General features: G+C 39.0%; 1 protein-coding gene and 1 long non-coding RNA gene across 7 annotated transcripts in view; one reads left to right on the forward strand and one right to left on the reverse strand.

Annotated features, from left to right (window-relative positions):
- LOC132413115 (uncharacterized) overlaps nucleotides 1–18,143 on the reverse strand; it is a 28,821-nt gene extending 10,678 nt beyond the window's left edge. Inside the window, exons 1-5 of one of the 4 annotated variants that reach the window (XR_009516613.1) lie at nucleotides 17,694–18,143; nucleotides 17,431–17,477; nucleotides 16,314–16,501; nucleotides 13,842–14,007; nucleotides 8,464–8,579 (exon numbers count right to left, since the gene is read on the reverse strand). This is a non-coding gene — a long non-coding RNA (uncharacterized lncRNA). Of the gene's footprint in view, nucleotides 1–8,463; nucleotides 8,580–13,291; nucleotides 14,008–16,313; nucleotides 16,502–17,430; nucleotides 17,478–17,693 lie in introns of those variants that run through there. The other 3 variants (XR_009516612.1, XR_009516610.1, XR_009516611.1) reach the window with 3 other exon arrangements.
- Nucleotides 18,144–18,273: 130 nt separating this feature from the next.
- The window catches only part of RIPK2 (receptor interacting serine/threonine kinase 2), a 30,681-nt gene continuing 29,706 nt past the window's right edge, over nucleotides 18,274–19,248 (forward strand). Inside the window, exon 1 of one of the 3 annotated variants that reach the window (XM_059994863.1) lies at nucleotides 18,274–18,641. In XM_059994863.1, coding sequence (XP_059850846.1) covers nucleotides 18,469–18,641 — 173 coding nt within the window. In that variant the 5' untranslated portion in view covers nucleotides 18,274–18,468. The remainder of the gene's footprint in view (nucleotides 18,642–19,248) is intronic. The other 2 variants (XM_059994865.1, XM_059994864.1) reach the window with 2 other exon arrangements.

Raw genomic sequence — 19,248 nt, forward strand, 5'->3', positions numbered from 1 at the left:
CACTGCTGGTGGGAATGTGAATTGGTACAGCCACTGTGGAGAACAGTACGGAGGTTCCTTAAAAAACTACAAATAGAACTACCATATGACCCAGCAATCCCACTCCTGGGCATACACCCTGAGAAAACCATAATTCAAAAAGAGTCATTTACCAAAATGTTCATTGCACCTCTATTTACAATAGCCAGGAGATGGAAACAACCTAAGTGTCCATAATCGGATGAATGGATAAAGAATATGTGGCACATATATACAGTGGAATATTACTCAGCCATAAAAAGAAATGAAATTCAGCTATTTGTAATGAGGTGCATAGACGTAGAGTCTGTCATACAGAGTGAAGTCAGAAAGAGAAAGACAAATACCGTGTGCTAACACATATATATGGAATTTAAGAAAAAAAAATGTCATGAAAAACCTGGGGGTAAGACAGGAATAAAGACACAGACCTACTAGAGAATGAACTTGAGGATATGGGGAGGGAAGGGTAAGCTGTGACAAAGCGAGAGAGGCATGGACATATATACACTACCAAACGTAAAATAGATAGCTAGTGGGAAGCAGCCACATAGCACAGGGAGATCAGCTCGGTGCTTTGTGACCACCTAGAGAGGTGGGATAGGGAGGGTGGGAGGGAGGGAGATGCAAGAGGGAAGAGATATGGGAACATATGTATATGTATAACTGATTCACTTTGTTATAAAGCAGAAACTAACACACCATTGTAAAGCAATTATACTGCAATATAGATGTAAAAGAAAAAAAAAAAAAGCAATACTTCTGTGTCAGTTTGACTTTTATTCCTCTGCCAGTACTTCACAGAGAGATTTCACCAAAAGTGCCTAAGCTTGCCATGGCTATTGTCGTGAAGAAAGTTTCTGTCTATTTCTAGTCACATCCACTTTTCCTTCTCCTGGGGGCTTAATGGATGATTGGGGGCAGGAAATAAATTTTAAACTAAAATATCAAAAACAAAAACAAAAAATACAATTGTTCAATTGTTCTTTTTTTTTTTTTTTACATCTTTATTGGAGTATAATTGCTTTACAATGGTGTGTTAGTTTCCGCTTTATACCAAAGTGAATCAGTTATACATATACATATGTTCCCATATCTCTTCCCTCTTGCGTCTCCCTCCCTCCCACCTTCCCTATCCCACACCTCTAGGTGGTCACAAAGCACCGAGCTGATCTCCCTGTGCCATGCGGCTGCTTCCCACTAGCTATCTATTTTACGTTTGGTAGTGTATATATGTCCATGCCATTCACTTTGTCATGGCTTACCATTCCCCCTCCCCATATCCTCAAGTTCATTCTCTAGTAGGTCTGTGTCTTTATTCCTGTCTTACCCCTAGGTTCTTCATGACATGATTTTTCTTAAATTCCATATATATGAGTTAGCATACAGTATCTGTCTTTCTCTTTCCGACTTACTTCACTCTGTATGACAGACTCTAGGTCCATCCACCTCATTACGAATAGCTCAATTTCATTTCTTTTTATGGCTGAGTAATATTCCACTGTATATATGTGCCATATATTCTTTATCCATTCATCCGATGATGTACACTTACGTTGTTTCCATCTCCTGGCTATTGTAAATAGAGGTGCAATGAACATTTTGGTACATGACTCTTTTTGAATTATGGTTTTCTCAGGGTGTATGCCCAGGAGTGGGATTGCTGGGTCATATGGTAGTTCTATTTGTAGTTTTTTAAGGAACCTCCATACTGTTCTCCACAGTGGCTGTACCAATTCACATTCCCACCAGCAGTGCAAGAGTGTTCCCTTTTCTCCACACCCTCTCCAGCATTTTTTGTTTCTAGATTTTTTGATGATGGCCATTCTGACTGGTGTGAGATGTGTAATACCAAGAATGAACTGCAATGTAAACTATGTCATGTAAACAGATGTAAACTATGGACTCTGAATGATTATGATGTGTTAGTGTACGTTAAACAGGTGTAATAAATGAACCACTCTGGTCGGGGGATGCTGATAATAGAGGAGGCTATGCATGTGCAGGGGCAGTGAGTATAAGGGAAATTCCTGTACCTTCCCCACAATTTTGCTGTGAACCTCAAACTGCTCTTTTAAAAAGTATAAATAAATAATAAAAGAGAAATCATATCTTTCAAGAACAAAGAAGTGGGGGAAGAAGGGGTACGTCTCCGTCAGAGAATTATTAGCACTACTTTCCCTTCTACTTAGGGCTCTAAGGCATTAGGGCCATATGCTACAAACAACGTTCAAACCAAAATAACAATTGAAAGATTACCACTACTAAGATGAGAAAATGAATGTGTTGAGATGGGGCAGGGTGCTGAATATATCTACTTCCTTTCCCTGATGGTTCAAAACACTGCTAACTCCCTGCCACATCCTGGTAGAGAGGCTGGATTCGCACACTTTCCAAACCGTAAAATCTAGAAATACATATTCCAACAAAACCTTAACTAGATATAAAATTACTCTACAATCAAGCAAATTGGAGGTAGTATGGAATTCATTTTTAAATTGGCTGTTGGCTGAATATAAAAATCAGCAGTTTAAAGGCCCAGAATAATTTTCAGCAACTAAGGTTTACGCATAACTTAAGAAACTCATTAGCTTCTTAAATTCTGAAATTTTCAGAGCCTGTGAAAGCAGTATAGCCTGGCTATATATTTCAACCAACACTCAAATCACGTAACACCAGGTAGCATCAGAAAATTTTTTAAGAAATTGATAAAATGCCTCAGCTGCCTGCTGGAGCAGAGGGAGGAAACAGAGCAGAAAAAAACAAAAGACAAATACAACCAATAACAAAAGCAGTCATCTCACAAACTTTTAGCTGAAGGCCTCCCTCCAGATTCTTCCATGATTTCCTCCTTTACCTGATTCCTTTTAGATGTAAACATTTATATGGTGATCCTACGGTAAAGTTTTATGTGAGTCACCAGTTTGTTCTATATGTCAAACAACCTAGTGCCTTCCACATATTCTTCTCCTGTAACTCAGAGCAGAACAAGACAGGAAACCTGTACTCTCTCAGAGACAAGACTCTGCCAACATAGGCCAACTTCCTGAGAAGATGAGGGTTCCCATCTTTTTAATTTGCTGGTAAATTATTGTAAAGGCAGACTTATTTTGTTCTTTGTTTGTTTTGACGGGACACCTAAGTCAGCTTGAAATTACCTTTGATTTCAAACTCAAGACTAAACTTTATCAGACAGAACAGGAATATGCCCAGTTCTGCCACTTGCTAACCAGGTAACATTGGGAAAGTAACAGTAACTGAGTGTTTGCTACTAAAGCACCGTTCAAACTGCTTTACTTAGATTCATCCATTTAATCCTCAAAAAGACCCTTTGAGGTGAGCCCCAAGGAGACAAAGTAACTGTGTGAGAGAACAAGTAACCCACTCAAGATCACAGAGTTAGTAAGACAAAGAACTAGGATTAAACCAAGGTAACCTTTTTGCCAGAGCCTATACTCTTAACCACTTTACTGGTGGGTTGTAAAAGTTTTTTAATGTAACCCACTATAAGAAATATGTTCTACAGGGCTTCCTTGGTGGCGCAGTGGTTGAGAGTCTGCCTGCCGATGCAGGGGACACGGGTTCGTGCCCTGGTCTGGGAAGATCCGACATGCCGCGGAGCGGCTAGGCCCGTGAGCCATGGCCGCTGAGCCTGCGTGTCCGGAGCCTGTGCTCCGCAAGGGGAGAGGCCACAACTGTGAGAGGCCCGCGTACCGCAAGAAAAAAAAAAAAAAAAGAAATATGTTCTACAACACAACCCAATACATATATATTTTATCAATTAAGACTCACCTGTAACTTGAGAGTCTTTGTTATATGTATAACTGAAACCAAATTTTATGAAAATATACTTATTCATTTTATGCAGTACACTGGTATTTTTCTACTGTATTTTATTGTTTAAAATTCCTTGTCGGGGCTTCCCTGGTGGCACAGTGGTTGAGAGTCTGCCTGTCGATGCAGGGGACACGGGTTCAGGCCTTGGTCCGGGAGGATCCCACATGCCGCGCGGAGCGGCTGGGCCCGTGAGCCATGGCTGCTGAGCCTGTGCTCCACAACGGGAGAGGCCCATGTACGCAAAAAAAAAAAAAAAAAAATTCCTTGTCAATCCTCACCAAACTGATTTCAATTTCCACTGAGACTCATGACCTGAACTTTGAAAAACAAGGTACCACATTTCTTTTTACCACCATGGGAATTTTGTGAGGATTAAATATGATAATGTGTACAAAACCTTTAGCACAATGCCTGACACAGACTGTGCACCCAGTGCATGATAGTGATTATTACTGATCTTGTAAATTAGCAGTAAGTAAGGGAGGCAAGGACACTTAGGGGGAAAACCTGACTGGAGTATAGGTGAATTTATGGCCTGTTGGCATCTTTCCCGGGGAGTGAGATAGGGAATTTCCCCAGTATTTTCAATTTATATTGTAATGGAAATCCACATTTAGAAAGAGACCTGGCTTGTAGCTAACTCTGATTTCCTCTTCTTCACTATAAAGGGCAATTTACAAGTTGCTGTGCCTCTCTGCTGGAACCCTCAGTAAACCCAATTTTTTCATTTATGTTCCCATCCCACACTACTCTGGACACTATGAGCTTTACGAAATTGGTCTTCAGCTGGGGAGGTACACTCATTTCCTATTGATGCTTTATTAATTACCACTACCTTAGTGCCTTAAAACAACACAAACTTATTATCTTACAATTCTAGGGCTCACAAATCTGAACCAGATCTTACTGGGCTAAAAGCCTTTCTGCTGGCTCTGGGAGACAATCCCTTTATGTTTTCCAGCTTCTTTTTAGATGCCAGTATTCCTTGGCTCTTCTTCCATCTTCATAGCCTGAACAGCACATTGACTCCTTCTCACATCAAATCACTCTAACTCTGACACGGATTCTTCTTCCCTGAATCTTCTGCCTTCGTCTTCCGTCTATAAAGGATCCTTGTGATTATACTGGGTCTACCTGATAATCCAGAATAAGTTCCCTATTTTAATATCTTTGATTTAATCACATCGGCAAAGTCCCTTTTGCCATGTAAGGTAATATTCAGAGGCTCTGGTGATTAGGATGTGGACATTTGGAGGGGCAAGAGGGTCAACTATTCTGCCCAACACAGGAGACAAACCTTACAAAATAGCAAATAAGATTTAACAACAACAACAATAACACATAACATTTATTGAACATTTACCATACAGTAGGCGTTGTGCTGAGTGCTTTACTTGCTAACTCATTTCCTTGTTGAGAAACCAAGGCTCCAAAAGATCAGAGAGTGTCAAGCCTAGGTGTGCCTGACTTCAAAGGTCATGCTCTCAACCACTTGACTACATAGTTAGGTACTAGATGTGTGTACAGTTAGTGGTTTGCAACTTCTCCCCAGCAAGTACTCCTTTTTCTCTTTCCCCGCAAGAACCATATTTTGAAAAATTCTGTATGTTAATTTTTTTCATTAACCAAAGATAATTGTAACAGCTGATAGCTTTGAGCTAACCTCTTTGCCTCTTTGGATTTATATAGTTCCAGCCAAATAATGCAACTTAATATTTTATTTAACATATTTTGGTATCATTTTGGGATATTGAAGCATAACCCACTTTGTAGATGCCTAGGAGTTCAGAGAAGAAGGAAATCAATGGGGGTGGGTGGAGCAGTCAGAAGAAATAGGGTCTGACTTCAGTCTCAAAGAAGCAGAAATTTCAGATAGACTAGAGAAGAGAGAAGATCATGAATGAGAAGTGAGAACAAGTACCTGTAGGAATGAGACATAGGGAGCTTGTTAGGAGAACTGGAAAAAAGAAATTAAAGAAGAATAAATAAAACATTGAGGCTTTGAAAGATAGGTAAATAAAGTTAAATTTAACCAGACAGGAAAATGCAGAAGCTGGAAAATTTCTGAGCAGGAGCCCTTGGGCTTGGGGAGATTAATCGGCTAGAACAAAGAGCATGAAAGGAGGAAGTGAGAGACTGGCAATTGTAATTCACCTTCCAGGAGGGAAATTGGTGGCTGGGAGGCATAGAGAGGAGTAGAGACTAACTTTTCACTATACCCCTTTTGATTCTTCTAAATTTTATACAATGTACATGTATGAACTAATGTAATATATAGATACACATATGTAATATATATAATGTATAAGTAACATATAGAAGCAGACATGTATGTAAGACTATCATTACTGACCCAAAATACCATATAATAAAACTACACGTCTACTTTTAGCACACTTAAGAATTAAGGATAAACCACTCCTCAGTTGTACTCTGCACCCCGCAACGCCTGCCCTGAGTAGAGCAACTTCAGCGATTTTCTCATTGGTTTAAAAAATTGATCCTTTAGTCTCTGTCTACCTACCTCATCCTAAGCATCAACTCCAGGTTGGGCTGGTGCCCAAGCAATTATATATTGCTCTTACATGTTTGCCCAACTTGAACGAGAACCTACTTCAGAACTGACTCAGACATCTCACAGGATGTTGTCATTCACCCCCAGGATCAATGATCAATAAGGTCTATTCCTCCTGACCCAGCTCAAGGTCCTGACTCAGACAATGCCTGCTAGCTGGCCTCATCCCCACACCCTAGGCTCCACTTCATCACCAGTGTATTGGCATCAATATTTATCTTTTCAAAGGAAATTTTTTATCTCATAAATCAATAGGTATCCTGTTGCTATCAGTTGTTTTGTTTTTAAGAGCTAATTAATGAAATAACTTCATCAACGATTTTGTGGGAAGATGTTGAACCTTTGTACTTTCTGAATAATCTATGTTTTATTTGTAGTGTTAGAAAGCTCAACAGTGAAAGCAAGTACCCCATAATGCCTAGGCACACAACCTGCTGCATTAGTGCTCTAAGCAGTAACTGAGACAAATGGAGGACTATAGAATTATTCTAATGTTTTGAGGTTTAGGGAGAGTTGCATTAGAAAACAATTCCTTAATCATTCTGTGACTTCATTACATTCAAAGCCATAGTGGCTAGCTCTTATAGTTTAGAAGTTATACATGAAGATTACATAAATAAATACAAGATACAGCAGGCAGAGGAGAGAGATAATAAACCAAAACTGACTGACACAGCTAGATCCTAAAAGCCAGTTTGGTTACTCTTTGAACATTATTTTGCAATTTTCATGTGTAAGATAACATGCTATATTGTACGAATGAAAGTGTTACATCTAATTATTTGATCTGCCTGTCTTATGTTAGTCAGTGGAGAAATATTTATTGAGCTCCACACAGATGAGTAATTTTAGAAACCATGTTAGTAGGGAAACATCCAAGGGTGGAATAAGTGCTAAGCCTCTAAAAACTGTTCTTTCTTTTCTTAAAACTCCTGGGAGGCAGGAAATACCCTGTGTTTTTCTATATGTGCCTTGTCCAGTGTTCACCCTCAAATGACACTAAACTAGAACAAAGAAAACCTTAAAGAAGAGCCATGATTCAAAACTAAAATTAATTAGTATGTCACAGTTCATAAAGTACTTCCCTTACGGATGAGGAAAGCAAGTTTCAGTAAGGATAAGCAATGCAGGTACTAAAATAGAGACTGGGGTTAAAACCAAACATGATCCTGTTAACGTGTTTTTATATGTGTGATTAAGGCCAAGCCTTTGCCCATCTACCCACAAATTATAGATAAGATGTTACAAACTCATATTATGGAACCTGACTCTTAAAACATTTTATTGCCCAGAGTGTAGTGAGGTACAGACTTCATTCACCATGCTATTGCTTCTTTGAAATGTGCAGACCCACCAGTTGTCCTGGTGGGACATGGTTCTCATTCTTGGATTTTGTAGCCCTCTCTAAAATGTACCAAAAACTCTCTGGAAACAGCTAAAAATCATTCTCTCCTTTGAACTGACCTTCAGATCACCTCTTTCTGTAAGTTTTTCTCAATCATTTACACTCTACAAAATAATAGTGATTAAATTCCTCATTCACTAACTCTCTGGTAACCTCCATACTGCAGCATGAATATAACTGAACCTCTTTACTGTGTTTCTGTTAAATATCTGTGTGCATAAACATATGTACACTCTGCTACGTCTCCAATGATAGCTTCTTAATAACTGAGATATTTCAGTCATTTAATTCAGATGTATGCACCATTTGAGTACTCACTAAATAAAAATATATACAATACTTTTATTCTAATAAGTTCATTACCTCATCACAAAGCAAATATAAAGAAAGCTGCAAATTTATGATATTCGGCTCTGACTTTTACATGTATAGGTCCTGGTTTTACTGTGATTCTAGGATACTATATCGTGTACCTCATTAATAAGGGCCCTCTGATAAACCTGAAATAAACCATCTGGTTTACTCCCAGTTCTATCACCTTTTACTTGTAATATCTGAAGCTAGTCAATCTACTCTTAGACTTAGTTTTCCCATCTTTAAAATGGTAATTGTTGGGAAGAACACTTACCACCATCCCCTCATTCCAGGTATTTTCTTCCAGGAGGAGTTCTTTCACTGGAATAATATACCCAGGCTCTCGCTGTACCATCCATTCCCCTTCCCTCATCAGGCCAGTACTCCTTCCTAGGGGAAGAGAAGTATCTTACCTGACTTGTAGGTTTGGTAACATAGTAGCTCATCTTTTTTTCTTCCCTTTCTCTTTGGAATCTTCCTGCCTTTATAATATCATTTATTAGCCCCATCATATCTCAATAGAGATAATAATTACAACACAAGCTTGTCTTAATGATATTGTATTTGGTAGAATGTAAAACATTTTTATGTGTGAGAAGTTACTATTTCAACTTTAATACTTCTTTCATCTATTTATTTCATAATAAGTTTTTAAAGAAGATTGATATATTCATTCAATCAGATGACTAAGTTTTCACTAAATCTACTAAAAGGAATAAACTTAAGTTAATACCTAATTATGCTTGAAATAAAGTATCTTCCATCCAACATATTCAGTTGTATATGGCTTCTTTAATAATATTTTAATTTTCTAAATAGGTGAAAGAAAATACTACTGCTATTTAGACTACAGTCTAAGAGTTTAGAGATTCAGTTTAGATTCAGAGAGTTATCAGAATATTGGCTGCAAATATTTTTTAAAATCCTGTACTTTTGTCATAATTTTACCTTTGTGAACTATAATGATTTTTAAACATGAACTTGTAACTTTGATAAAACAAAAACTTGAAATGAGCACATTAGAGAATTCTGCACACTTTTCACCCAAGAATTGCAGTCTTCTACTGGCCATAACATCCTTCCACAGTCTAAGGTGATAGTAGGTGTATTATTATCACTTTCATTGTCCTAGGCACTGTTGAACAAAACAGATATGGCCCATGTCTGCATAGAGATCACATTTGAAACAACAGCATGGCTACACAGTTTTTAAGTCATTTTTCACTAATTCATAACCCAGCTTTGACAATCATAAAGTTGATAATTCTCACTTAGACTAAAATTGGCAAGGCCCAAATATTTTACTTTGAGAAAGAAAACTAATACTTATTGGGTATAATCTTATGCACATTATCCTATTTAATTCTCCTAACAGCCTTAAGAAAAGTATTATTTTCACTATTTAATAGATGAAGGAAATGAGACTCACTGAGATTACAAAATACCAAAGAGGTCATGCACATAGATTAATGAAGAAGGAGACTTTTAACTCCATTGGGTGCCAAAGCCCCATATTTTTCTTCTAGAATCAGATCAGTTATTGCCAATTATATTCCAATTCCAAGTTGTTATTATAATAAGGAAGATTTCTAAACGACAAAAATGATGTATATAAAGACTTAAATCATCATGATGTATATAAAGACTTTAGTCATCACTTTTGTAGAGAGCAGTGTAGAGCTTATTTATTCTGTAGATAGCAATGTAGAGCTTGTGTCCCATACTACATACCAAAGAGCGATTCACATCATAGACAGTCAATAAATGCCGAATTAAAATGTTCATATGTAAAAGAAAAAGCAAATTATAGCCAATGGATTTAGTTCCATAAAGTTTAAATTATTCCTAACAGACACTATTATTAAAGAGACACATCAACACTTTAAGATCGCTCGACTGAACTTCTTTAAAAGATATCCTTGCTCACGTATAAAATAACTCTTCATATAAAAGTGTGCTGAGTGGTGCCAAATCATTCACACTCCATCTCTCAGTACTCTATTACTTCATGAGAACAGTTGAACTGATTCAGAATATAGCAATATAATTTCCTTTGTTCAATTGCTGGCTATGCCTCTTAAGAGCTGTGGGACCTTACACAAGTAATTAACATCTCTGTGCCTCAGTTTCTACATCTGCAAAGTTAGAGTGATAATAGCATCTATTGCATAGTGTTGGTGTACTAAGTGATTTACTCTATGGAAATTGCTTAGAAGAGTCCCTGACACGTAGCAAGCATTATATAAGTGTTAGGTTGTTGTTTGTTTTTTTTAAATTAATTAATTAATTTATTTATTGGCTGCATTGTGCCTTCGTTGCTGTGCGCGGTCTTTCTCTAGTTGCGGCGAGAGGCAGCTACTCTTTGTTGCGGTGTGTGGGCTTCTCATTGCGGTGGCTTCTCTTTGCTGTGGAGCACAGGCTCTAGGCACGTGGGGTGCAGTAGTTGTGGCACGTGGGCTCAGTAGTTGTGGCTTGCAGGCTCTAGAGAGCTGGCTCAGTAGTTGTAGTACACGAGCTTAGTTGCTCCGCAGCATATGGGATCTTCTCGCACCAGGGCTTGAACCCGTGCCCCCTGCATTCACAGGCGGATTCTTAACCTATAAGTCTTAGTTATTATTGCTGTTGTCGATATTGTTGTTGTTGTTGCTGTTTTAGAAATACAGTACCTCATGTCCATATCCCCATAATCCACAAAGGACTTGAAGGGTGATATTATGGCCAACCAGAATCTCTTCCTCAGGAGTTCTGGGCTATGAAAAAGAACCTACACCATAGCTAAGTCCCTAGAGAAGTTAGAGGAGCCAGTTGTTTAACTGAAATGCAGACAGTGAGGGCTCCAGGCTGGGTAATAACTGCTCTATGAATCTGCCAATGTCCTCTATCCAAAGACCACCAGGGACACATCTGCAGTTCTATAAATCTGGGTTTACTGACTCATTGCAAGCAGGAGTTATGTGTACCATGAGGAATCAGGACATCTCAGTAAGGATGTTAGAAATAATTTATTACAGGATTTGGACTTCTTGTAGGTGATTCTGAGGAGCATTCAAGGAAAACGGGTATCTTCCCTGCATTGGATGCTGTCTGGAAGCAGGAGTGATTCTCTGATCAGGTATCTTAATAATTTATATCTAGACAGTGAGAATAATGAAATTGAGATAAAGCTATAATTGGTAAAGAAGAAGCAGGCACTTATTATTAGCCAGTAAAGGGCAATGTTTGATCATTTTTGTGGTTTGAACAATGTTTTTACCTCTGTCTGTTCAAACATGATAATGAAGTGGTCTTATTTTTTCTTGCTCCACTACAGTGACAAAATAATCCTGTCTGAGGTTGATGTTCTATGGAAGTGTTTATATTGAACAGGAGAATGCCACAGATTCACTGGGAGTGCCAGGCCAGCTCCCAGCTAATAAGGGCTGCTTTTCTCTTTCTTAAACTAGGTAAGAATGTTTTGCTTGAAGGGCAGAGCTGGCCAGGAGAATAACTATTATTATTATTATTTACATAGATTGACAGGTTTATAACTTATAAAGTCTTTTATATTCATTGTATAACTTGAGTCTCTCAGAACAATCCTGGGAGACAGGTAGGCTATAGGGCCTCCACATCACACAACTCTAGGGGGCCCATTCATAATGTATTCCACGTGAATGGCACCTCCCCAGTGTGAACAGTGTCCTTGGCAGGAGTTGTGCAACAAGGTTTCCCTGGCAGGGCAGACATTTCTATTCCTTTTTACAATTATAAAAATTAAGTCAAAGAAGCTTCCTGAGTGTTCCTTAGTTCCCAATAAACCTTCGAGTTCTCTCTGGCAACCTGTTCAGCTGCTGACATTGGATCCCTGCTTCAATCATGTTTCTGATTCCAAATTGCACCAGCCGGCGCTGTTATGACCTAGACCAGTGGTCCCCAACCTTTTTGGCACCAGGGACTGGTTTTGTGAAAGACAATTTTTCCCCGGACTGGGTGGGGGGGATGGCGAGCAATGGGGAGCGATGTGGAGCAGCAGATGAAGCTCTGCTCGCTTGCCAGCCGCTCACCTCCTGCTGCGCGGCCCAGTTCCTAACAGGCCTGTGCACCGGTACCAGTCTGCGGCCCGGGGGTTGGGGACTCCTGAACTAGACTATATTGGCTACTACAATAAGAAAAGCTCTGCCTTCTTCCACAACTTTGTCTATGCTTGCCCAAAAAAGGATACTAAAAAGGGTATTGAACTTATAATCTCTTTCATATAGCCACTGCCTAAAGCAGAAAAAAAAAAAAAAGTGTGTCTTTGTCTCTGAGTGTGTGTGTGTGTATTGCCTAAAAAATATATCTTAGTATATTTTGCTAACAAGCTAGGAGTGACAGCTGGAGAAAATGATTTTGAGTTCTGAAGACATTTGAAAAAGCAAAATATCCTGCTTAATTCAGGAGCTAAAATTTTTAAATGCAGACTGAGCTACTGGTAACACATCTTTCCACACTCTTGGAAACCTGCCAAGTAAAATATCAAAAGAAAATGGAATTTCCCATGAAATGTCCCTTAATAATAAATTTTTGTCCATCACTGTCTTTTTGTAGCTGGGAAATTCCCTCTTGCTACTAAATTCCTCTCCTGAGACATCATATAAAGTGAAACTGAAAATGTAATACCCTAGTGATACAGCAAGCAGTTCCCAGAAAGAATATGAGCTTTAATTCAAACAGATTTGTGCAGGAATCATGTCTCTGTAGTTTAAAAACTCTATGACTTTGGGCAGTTTGCCTTACCTCTCTTCATTAAATTACCATGCAGGCTTCTTTCCCCTAATTTCTGAGTGTGCCCTGGACTTCTCTACCAGAACATTTATCACACTCTACTGTAATTGTATGGTTAGGTTCTATCTCCCTTAGAACACTAAAAGCATTTTAAGGACAGAGACCATGTGTCTTTTGTTATCCCTGTATTTCCAGCACCTAGCATTATGGCATATAATATTTTTTAAATTTATTTGTTGTCTTAGGGAAGGTGAACTGGAGATCTGAAGAATCAGGAAGCCTTACTTCTCATTTACATACCTTTTTATAATTCTTGTGGTTCTTTGTTATGGCAGTCCCTGGAAACTAATACACCCAGGTACAACTTTTTAAAACTTTTTATTTGGAGATAATAATAGACTCACAGGAAGTTGTAAAAATAATACAGAGAGGTCCCACATATCCTTCACCCATTTTCCCCCAATGGTTACCAGATGCTTTCAGACCAAAAAATAGAAAAAATTAGAATATGAGATGTTTTTAATTCTTGCATTTGTACTTTTTTAAGTGGTTTATTTTTCAACTTTTCTGTCTTGTTTCTAATTTTAAAGACTATGAGATATATCCCCTCTTTTTTTGGATTTCCTTCCCATTTAGGTCACCACAGAGCATTGAGTAGAGTTCCTTGAGCTATATACAGTAGGTTCTCATTAGTTATCTATTTTATACATAGTAGCAATAGTGTATATATGTCAATCCCAATCTCCCAATTCATCCCACCCCCCCCACTTCCTCCCTTGGTGTCCATACGTTTGTTCTCTACATCTGTGTCTCTATTTCTGCTTTGCAAATAAGATCATCTATACCATTTTTCTAGATTCCACGTATAAACGTTAATATATGATATTTGTTTTTCTCTTTCCGACTTACTTCACTCTTTATGACAGTCTCTGGCGCCATCCACGTCTCTACAAATGACCCAATTTCATTCCTTTTTATGGCTGGATAATATTCCATTGTATATATATACCACATCTTCTTTATCCATTCCTCTGTCCATGGACATTATATGTATACATAAAGCTGATTCACTTTGCTGTACAGTAGAAATTAACACATTGTAAAGCAACTATACTCCAATAAAAATTAATTTAGAAAATAAAATTAGAAAAATAAATAAATAAGAACTTACAGGAATAAAAGGCATTGAAGTTAAAAAAACAAGCAAAACAAAAAACAGACTATGAGAGATTTCAAGCATGCCATTTCAAGCTACCATGTCCCTAAAATAGCACATGCAGATATAAATAACCTTTATTCTCAGTAAATGGAAAATATGACTTAATATGACTCTACAGAATTTTGAATAGATGAATTCAACATATAGGTGTGAAGCTTGTTTTTTAGCCTAATTTGCATAATTATTCTCATGTTCTTTGCTTCTCATTTAGTTGATGTGGTTTATCATTAGTATTCTTTAGGTTTCCTGTCATTAGCCATTCATTATGGGCATTAATTAAACAATTTACATATCACTAAGAATACATATTTTTAAGCTGTATAATAGTGAAACTATAATGAAAGCTAAAGGTTTGAGGTTGTGATAAACAAATTGAAGCCAGATATTTAGAAGGTCTGCAATAAAAAGAATCTTAGCATTTAAATGAGTTTAGAAGCACTGAAATACAGGAATCAGCAGATCAACATTATACTATCTATCTCGAAAAGAAATGAAAGAAGGTGTGTGGAGAAACAGCACTCTCATTTGTCTGCAGAAAAAGAAAACTGGAACAACCTCAGTGAAGGTCAATTCAACAATACAAACCAAAATTACAAATGAACATAACTCTTTTGTCCAGCAGTTCAGCTTCTAGGGCATATATATGGATACACTTACACATGTATGAAATGACATATGTAATGATTACTTATTGCAGCATAATTTGTAACAGTAAATATGTGGAAACCAGCTAAGTGTCCACCAATGAGGGGTAAATTATGGCATATCTATCATTAAAAAAAAAATGAGAAAGCTTTTTATGCATTTGTATGGAAAGATATCTGAAGTAGATTACTAAGTGAAAGACAAGCAAGGTGAACAGGTATATACTGTAATACTAATTAAATAAAAGTAAGAGACATAATATACACCCACATATATTATTTATTTTGTATTTAAACCTATTAACCTTTTATTGGAGTATAACATATATATATATACAGAAAAGTGCACATTGTGTAACCTCAAAGAATTTTCATAACTGAACATACCCGTGCAACTGGCACCAAGAGTCTAGGTCCTAGATCAAGAAACAGAACATTTCTATCACCCCAGAGGCCTCATCCTGTCCCTTCTAGTCACTATGACCACTCTACACGAGTAGACATTATCCTGATTTCTAAAAGCATAGGCTAGTTTTGCTTATTTTTGTACTTAATAGGAATTGACTCATAAAATGTATACTCTTCTGTGTCTAGCTTTTTCATCCAGTATTGTATTTGTGCAATTCATCAATATTGTACACTGCTCAATATCATTGCTGTTTAGTATTCCACTGTTTAAATGGGCCACGAATCACTTATCCATTCTAGTATTTATGGATATTTGGGTAATTTCCAGTTTGAAGCTATTATAAATAGCACTACTATGAACTTTCTAGTATATGCATATGCATGTCCATATACCTAGGCAAGGAATTGCTGAGGATCCGCATATCTGCAATTTTAATAGTACTGCCATACAGTTTGCAAAATTGATTGTACCAATTGACACTCCCACCAGCAATGTACAAGAGTTCCAATTGTTACAAAACCTCACCCACACTTGCTATATTCTGTCTTTTTAATTTTAGTTATTCTTGTATTTGTGTAGTGATATTGCACTGTGGTTTTAACTTGTAGTTCTCTAATGACTGATGATGTCGAGCACCTTTTCACATTCATTTGCTATTTGCTATTTAGATATACCCTTGTGTGAACTACCTAGGTCTTTTGCCTAATTTTCTATTGAATTATCTGTCTGTTACACTTTTAAACTTTGAACCAAGTGAATACTAATTTTTAAAAATTTTAAAGTAATGCAATTAAAAATATAAATAAATTTTATAGTGCTCTATGCTGCATGTTCTCTCCTTCGAGATTTATAATATACTAGTATTTCAGAAGCTCTAAAAAGTCTTAAAATTTTCACCACCACAGAACAGTTGGAGAAACACTGTTTCCATTCTTGTCTAATTTTTACTTTTCATGGAATTAATAATTGCTTCCTTTTTTTACTTGCTTATATTTTTTAAGTTCTCTCTCGAATTTTATCATGTATTTCATTAGATCTATCAAACATCTATCAATATAACTACCCAAATACTCAAAATTAGTAATCTAAATAAATTCAATTACACTAACCAGTCTTTCTTCTTGGAGTCTGCCATCTTCCTTCTCCGGTGAAAACGATTGCTCTCTAATTCTGCCACATATCTTTCACCCTGGCATTTCCCTTCACATTCTCCTGGTCCTTTTTTCTGGATCCCATGTCTTTCTCTTTCTTGTCTTGCTCTCATGTTTTGTTGGAGCACATCCTCTAGTAACTTGCCCTTAAAAAAAAAAAAAAAAGGTGGATGGATGGATGGAAAATAAATGTTTTCATCCTTGTATATGTGAAAATGTTTTTATTCTATTCTTACACTTGATGGATAGTTTGACTATAGGATTCTAGGTTGGAAGTTATTGTCTTACAAAACTTGAAATTTCACTGTAGTGTTTTAGCATAAAAGTGTTATTGTTGAGAAACCCAATGCCATTCTAATTCCCATCCGTTTATTCCTGCGGCTTCCCTCTGAAAATTTTTAGAATCTTCTCTTTATTCTTAGTGTTCTGATCTTTTTAATGGTGTGCTTTAACATAGGTCCTTTTTCAGTCACTGTGGGTAGCTGGTGGGTCCTTTAAATATGAAGATCTTTGTCTTTTGGTCCTGGAAAAAATTCTTGAATTATTATTTTGATCATTTCCTCCCTTCTTTATTTTTGTTCTCTTTCTCTAGAATTCTGTTTGTAAACTGGATGAATGAATGAATGGGAAAAGTTTTCTGAGCACTTTTTGTAGCAAAAAGCTTATTAAGGAATGAACCACAGATTATCAGACCATATCTTTAAAGCTAAGTATTTTATTTTAAATTATCAAATTTTAAAACACACTCTTTCATTACAGCTTCCATTTATTGTAAAATGTTAACACTGCTACTCTCATTTCAGGCAATACAAAAATACAGGATGCACTGATTTTCTGTAGGCAGAAATCCCTGATTGAAGTCAGGCATTCCCTATTACTTTTGCTTTAGAATTCATTAAATGCCTAGCATGGACTTGGTATTGTGTATAATATTTGCACCACCCTTTGCAAAATAGTCATTTCAGGTGTAGAAAAGTGTTTGTTTAAGGTAAAAAGATCTTTGCAGTCTTTTTTGGTTGGCATTAAACACAGCATTCTTCCCAGATCTATAAGAAAGAAATGTTTGCAGTCTTACCTGGAATCAAGGGAGGGACTCTCTCAAGGTTACTTTTCAATCTCTGTCTGTAATTATGGACGTCAGGAGAGAAAAAAAAAAGAGAGAGAGAAGAATACGTCCCTAGTAGAGAAGCACTCAACAGGAACTAAACATCTGAACGTTTAGACAGGATTAAGCTCTGACAGGGCTTATCAACCACCCCCACACGACTGAAGTAGTTGGAAGTGAGGTTAGATTGGAGTCCAGATACGCAAGTGAATCTACACCCCTACCTGACTCACCGGGCTGAGAAGTGCAGAGCCCAAGTAAGTCACCACCGCACGTCCTCAAAGGGCTTTCCGCGCAGGCGCGGAGTCAGGAAATGGCAGCTGCCACACCCGCCCCGCTACCTCTGTCTGGTGTTTGGCGACTCCCGAAGACGCGCCGATGGGACCAGAGGACATTCCTCCTGGGTGGGAGGGTCCGCTGACTGGGTGTGAAGCTGTGGAGAGGCAATTTCCCCAAAAGAAAACCTTTCCAACCTTGTGGGTTGGGGGGAGAGAAGACAAATTGAGCGCCCCTGGCTCACTTCCCTACTTCGAAGCCCCCGCCCGAGCCCCGCCGGTGTGGCACACGTCGTCTGGTCGCCACAAGGCAGAGATCTCGGGCCTGAGGCCGAGGCCGGAGCCTTGCTGGGAGGATCCCGGGCCAGTGGCCCTCATCCCCGCCTCGGCATCCGCCGCTGACGTCGCCTGAGAAGTCTGGGGAGGGAGGAGCTCCGAAAGGCGGGCTCGGGTGGCTGGCAGCGCCTGGGAGGGCCAGGTTGGGGAGAGGAAGCTCCTCCCCTGTGCGCCCCGCCGCCGCAGAGTTGACCAGTCTCTAGAAGAGAAGAGAGAGCTCCGGCTCCGGATAAGCAGCGGCTTGGCGTGCGCTGCGCGGAGAATGGACGGCCTCGTGACCTAATGTCCGGCAGGCTGTAGGGCCTGCCGACCCGGCTCGCGCAGGGGGTGGAGCCGCGGGAGCGGCGGGCATTTCCGGAATCGACCGGCTGCCTGAGTGCCCGCGCCACCCGCTACCATGAACGAGGAGGCCATCTGCAGCGCCCTGCCCACCATCCCGTACCACAAGCTCGCCGACTTGCGCTACTTGAGCCGCGGCGCGTCCGGCACCGTGTCTTCTGCCCGCCACGCAGACTGGCGCGTTCAGGTGGCCGTGAAACACCTGCACATTCACACCCCGCTGCTCGACAGGTAGGGCGCCCTGGCGGCTCCACCGCGGAGCCCCGAAATCTGCGTTCCCCACCCCACTGGCTCTAACCCCCGGCAAGCGGGCTCTGAAGCCCAAGCGACGGTGACCACTTGGGATCGGCCGCACACCTCGTCACCTCTAGGCAGCCGTTCAACGCTTGGGCTAACATGGTGGGGAGAGCAGGCTTCTCTGGAGATGCAGCAATCACGCTTCTTTTCACTGCCCTCTCCTTTTTTTCTTACTCCTGGGCCTCCTTTCTCCAGACACCAAATATCAGCAATCACAGCCCAACTCTAAACGTCCTCTTTATTGAAGTTGGGTTCTGTTTGCTTTGTTTTTCCCTTTTTTTTTTTGAAGTCGAATTCTAGGGCTGCACTGCCCAATAGGTAGCTCTTAGCCACAGGTGGATATTACTTTTTTTTTAAGTGGCTATTAGAAAATTTCAAATTGTATATGTGGTTCACATTATATTTTTATTGAACAGCACTGCTGTAGAGTCTGGGACGTTTTGGTTTGGGCTTTTTGTTGTTTTTGGTTTACACATGTAGGCATGAAAGTTTAGATATCAAACTCAATTTAGTTTCTCCTCTTACCGTCACAGGGAAGGAA

This window comes from Delphinus delphis, chromosome 17, assembly GCF_949987515.2.
Source record: "Delphinus delphis chromosome 17, mDelDel1.2, whole genome shotgun sequence".
Taxonomy (NCBI): Eukaryota; Metazoa; Chordata; class Mammalia; order Artiodactyla; family Delphinidae; genus Delphinus; species Delphinus delphis.